The sequence below is a fragment of the Thermobia domestica genome, chromosome 2 (assembly GCF_964235325.1).
Source record: "Thermobia domestica chromosome 2, izTheDome1.hap1.1, whole genome shotgun sequence".
In the NCBI taxonomy this organism is placed as follows: Eukaryota; Metazoa; Arthropoda; class Insecta; order Zygentoma; family Lepismatidae; genus Thermobia; species Thermobia domestica.
In genome coordinates, this window is record NC_137455.1 from 160,396,493 (window position 1) to 160,401,703 (window position 5,211).

Sequence of the window (5,211 nt, forward strand, 5' to 3'; positions counted from 1 at the left end):
AGCTCATTAAGTCACAGTACGAGAAAAAGAGTGAACAAGGCAGCAGTAATAGTTCAACTGGTTGTGTTAATTCATGCAAAAAACTGAAACTACCCAAATTAGAGCTTAAGAAATTTGGAGGACAGATTAGCGAATGGCTAGGTTTCTGGGGACAGTTTAAGAGAATACACGAAGACAAGGACATTGACAAAGAGGACAAATTTCAATACCTACTGCAATCCGTTGTACAAGGTACCAGAGTCTGGGAAGTAGTAAACAGTTATCCTCCTACAGCACAAAATTACGACAAGGTCATTCAGAGTTTGAAGAACAGGTTCGGTCGTGAGGAATTGTTAATTGAATACTACGTCAGAGAATTGTTAGGGATTTTGATACAGAATGTGTCAAACCAATCCAACAAGCTATCGCTTCCTCGTTTGTACGATAAATTAGAATCACAGTTGAGAGCATTAGAATCGATTGGTATGGATAGTGATAAGTTCGCAGCAGTACTGTTTCCCTTAGTTGAATCATGTCTTCCCGAAGAATTCTTACGAGTATGGTTAAGGTACTCAGGAACTGATACAAGGAGCACTGAAAATGAATCAGTTGTAACGTACAGTGATAAAATGAATCAGTTGTTGAAATTTTTGAAAAATGAAGTGGAAGGAGAGGAAAGAATCGTTCTAGCACAAACAGGCTTCAAGGTATCAAGTAGTAAAACAAGTTACGCAAAGAAGATGAGAATTGAAAACAAAATCCCCACAGCTAGTAATTTGTTGTCAAGTCATAAATTGAATACAGAAGCAGGTAAGAAGTGCATATTTTGTGAAGAATCACATCTTGAACAGAACTGTTCCAAGGCCCGTGACATGTCACTGGACGAGAAAAAGAAAGTTCTTTTGCACAATAAATGTTGTTTTTTGTGTTTTCAGCCGTATCATCAAACAAAGTCTTGTAAAGTGAAGGTCAACTGTTTTAAGTGTAAACGAAATCATTTTTCTGTGATGTGTCCAGTGAGTGTGGAAAGAAAAGGTAAAAGTACCGGTGATTGTAAAGAATCGAAAACGTGTACGCTTACAAACCAACATTACTGTGATCAATATTTGTTACAAACTGTGAAAGTAAAACTGAATGTGAACGGACAAATGCGTGAAGTAAGAGCTTTAATAGATAATGGCTCTCAGCGTTCTTACATTCTGAAACGGGTCGCAAGAGAATTGAATCTTAAAACCCAAAGAAAAGAAACCGTGAAACATATGTTGTTTGGCGGAGTTGAAACAAATAAGGAACAGCACAATTGTTATACGATCACTGTTTGCGACATGCAAGAAAAGTTTTCATGTGAATTAGAAGTGTTGGAAAGATCTGTTATTTGTGTTCAAATACCAAGTTTGAAGCCAGGACCATGGGTTGCAGAAATGAAAAGAAACCAAATTTGGCTGTCAGATTTCGGAGGTCATGACACAGAAATAGAATTATTGATCGGTGCAGATGTGGCTGGTCAACTTATGACAAATAAAGTGCATAAGTTAAAATGTTGATTAGTTGCTGTTCGAACTTTGTTAGGCTGGGTTATGATGGGAAAGGTGCCGATAAAGAAACAAGATAGCTGTCATGAAGTTTCAACATTAAATGTTATTTCACTATTGACACAGAATGCAAATACATCAGATTTGTGGAAGTTAGACACATTAGGAATTTGGGACCCAACAGAAACAAAATCCAGAAAAGAATCGGATGAAGCGGCTTTGAATCATTTTAAAGAAACTGTACGAGTTAATGAGGAGCGACGGTACGAAGTCAGTCTTCCATGGAAAGTTTGTCACCCAGAACTACCTGACAACCGAATACAAGCAGAAAAAAAATGTGTTTTGGTTACAGAAAAATTAATTGTAAATGGAAAGTATGAAGAATATGAGTCCGTGTTCAATGAATGGTTGCGAGATGGAATAATCGAAGAAGTCCCACCAGGTGAGGTTACAGATTCAGGATATTATCTCCCGCATAGAGCTGTTTTCAAAGATCAACGACTAAAATTAGACCAGTTTTCGACGCTTCGTGTAAAGTACGAAATTCACCTTCGTTGAATGATTGTTTAGAGAAAGGTCCCAACCTTGTGGAGTTGATTACTGACATTTTATTGAAATTTCGAGAGCATAAAATAGGGGTAATATCTGATATTAAAAAAGCATTTCTACAGATAGCTGTTAAAAAGGGGGATTGTGATTTTTTGAGATTTTTGTGGTGGAGGAATTTTGCTGAAAGAAACTTAAAAGTGTACCGGCATCGTAGAGTAGTTTTTGGTGTCAATTGTAGTCCATTTATGTTAAGTGCTGTTATACAGTTTCACTTAGAACATGTTTCTTCAGAGTACAAGGGTACAGCTAAAAAGTTGAAAGAATCATTTTATGTTGACAATTGTGTTACATCAGTGCGTAATGAAGAAGAACTCACCTCATTTATTGAACAAGCTAAGAAGTTATTAGCTGAAGCACAATTTGATTTACGTGGATGGGAATATAATAGTGTAGATGATAACAGTGAAAATCATGACAGTACCAATGTTCTAGGCATGTATTGGAACAAGCAAAAGGATGTTATTATGTGTGATCTGAATAGTTTAAAAGGTGTTGAAGAACCTGTGACCAGAAGGAAAATGTTGGCGGTAGCTCATAGCATATTTGATCCATTAGGATTCCTGTCACCTGTGACTTTAGTACCTAAACTTTTGTTACAAGACAGTTTCCGTAAGAAAGCAGGATGGGACGAGGAAGTATCTCCTGAAGTAAAACAAAAGTTTGATCGTTGGGTAAAAGATTTATATCAGTTAAAACAAATAGCAATACCGAGATGTTTGTCGGTAGATGAATCAAGGAAGTCATGGTCTCTGCATATATTTTGTGATGCTTGTCAGTATGCATATGCTTGTGTTGTATACTTGAAAAGTGAACATAATGGTAAAGTCGTAGTCCAGTTGGTAGCCAGTAAGGCACGTGTTGCTCCTATGAAGGAAATAAGTATCCCTCGTCTTGAGTTGTTAGCATGTTGCATTGGTGCACGTCTTGCGAATAATATTATTAGTAGTTTGAAATTAAATATTCCCGTAAATTATTGGACTGATTCTACAACTGCGTTATATTGGATTCAAAAGAACGAACCATGGAGTGTGTTCGTGTTCAATAGAGTCAAGGAAATTCGTTCGTTGAGTGACATAGCGTGTTGGAGACACGTACCTGGTAATTCTAATCCTGCGGACCTTCCCAGCAGAGGTTGTAATGCCGCAACTTTTGTGAAATCCCGTTGGTGGGAGGGACCGGATTGGTTGAAGTTAAGAAAACCTGATTGGCCCACAGAAGAAAGCGCTTGCGACAAAGTTGAAATAAATAAGGAAAGAAAGAAGACAGTAGTTGCGATGACTGTACAGTGCGAAGATGTGTGGTATCTGAGACGTTTCTCCAAGTATCAAAATGTGTTGCGTATGATAGCGTGGATGCGCAGATTTATTATAAATTGTCGGACTGTACCGGTTAACAGAAATGTCGGAGAGTTGACTGTACAGGAGCTCAACGCTGCAGAAAGGCGGTTAATATATCTCATGCAAAAAGAGAGTTTTAATGACGACAGTGAGAAATTGAAGACGTTGATGATTTTCAAGGACGAAGAAAACTTGATCCGAGTCAAAACGAAGATTGTTAGAAGAGATTATAAAGAGAACTTCAGGAGTCCATTTGTACTTCCGTCAGATCATGAGTTAGTTCACAGAATGGTTATGGAGGAACATGTTAGGATGAACCATGCAGGGACCCAAATTTTATTATGTAAGCTAAGAGAAAATTACTGGATATTGCGCGGAAGAAAGACTGTACAGAGTGTAATTCGAAAATGTGTCATATGTAGGAAACAAGACGCTGCAAGAATGACTACAGTCACAAGTCCCTTACCTGATGATAGAGTGCGCGATGCCTTAGCATTTGAGATAACAGGAATTGATTTGACAGGACCGCTTATATTGAATGATGGAAATAAGGTTTGGATAGTGATATTTACTTGTGCGGTGTATAGAGCTGTGCATTTAGAATTAGTGTCTTCCTGTGAATTCATGTTGGCAATGAGAAGATTTATTGCACGACGAGGTAGACCAAAGGTAGTGTACAGTGACAATGGAACGAATTTTGTGGGCACTGATAATTTGTTTAAGTCTATTGATTGGAAAGAAATAGAACTGAGTTGCTCTGTATATAAAATTCAATGGAAATTTATTCCCCCAGGAGCTCCATGGTGGGGTGGATGGTGGGAGAGAATTATACGTACCTTGAAAAATCTGTTGCGAAGAACACTAGGAAAAGCTTCATTGAATTTTGAGGAGTTGTCTACTGTTTTATGTGACTGCGAATCCGTAATTAACTGTCGTCCTTTGACGTATGTATCTGAGGACACTGAGGATTTTGTTGCTTTAACACCCGCTATGTTCATACAGGATGTTCAAGAAGTTGGAGTGCCTGACTTGGACCGAGTGGAAGACACATTATTGATCAAGAGATACAAGAGGTTGAGTGCTATTAGACAACAATTGCGAGACCGGTTCAGAAATGAGTACTTAAGTCTGTTGGTGCAAAAGCAATGGGATAAAGGACATGGTAGAGAAGTGCAGCTGGGAGATGTTGTTTTGGTAGCAACGGAAGATAAGAAAAGAATTAACTGGCCACTAGGGAGAGTTACAGAATTGTGTCCTGGTGTAGATAGTCATGTTCGAGTGGTAAAGGTGAAAACATCGAGTGGAGTTTTAACTCGACCTATACAGAAATTATATCCTTTAGAGATAGTGTTTCCGACCGATCAAAGTAAACAGGTTTCGTCAAAAACTGTTGAGAAGATCGAAAAATCTGAAACAGATGAAAAATCGATGGCAGAGCCAAGTGTTGATGAACGAAAAATAGTCACTAGAAGTGGACGTGTTGTAAATGTTCCATTACGGTATTTGTTTTGATTGCTATTCGCAATCAAAAGGTGGGAGGATGTAGCGTTCTGAGAAGAACGAGTGTAGAACAGTAAAGAAGAAGAAGAAGAAAGACATTATAGTATAGTGGAAGCGGGACATTTTTGTTTCATGGAACTTCAGTTTTCTAGGAAAATAATGTTTGTCTTGCCTATAGATTACTGGAATGAGTTTGGCTATATTAAGATGATGTATAATAGATATTGTACCAAGTAGTTGAATGTTGAGAATAA

The 5,211-nt window shown here is 37.9% G+C and overlaps 2 protein-coding genes across 2 annotated transcripts; both read left to right on the top strand.

The window, feature by feature from the left end:
* The first annotated feature begins 1,559 nt into the window (after positions 1 to 1,559).
* LOC145679232 (uncharacterized) lies at positions 1,560 to 2,069 on the top strand. The gene has a single exon (XM_081749818.1). The coding sequence runs from the start codon at positions 1,560 to 1,562 to the stop codon at positions 2,067 to 2,069; it is 510 nt and encodes a 169-aa protein (XP_081605944.1).
* Positions 2,070 to 2,305: 236 nt separating this feature from the next.
* LOC145679233 (uncharacterized) lies at positions 2,306 to 4,969 on the top strand. Its single transcript, XM_081749819.1, has one exon. The coding sequence runs from the start codon at positions 2,306 to 2,308 to the stop codon at positions 4,967 to 4,969; it is 2,664 nt and encodes an 887-aa protein (XP_081605945.1).
* The last annotated feature ends 242 nt before the right edge of the window (positions 4,970 to 5,211 follow it).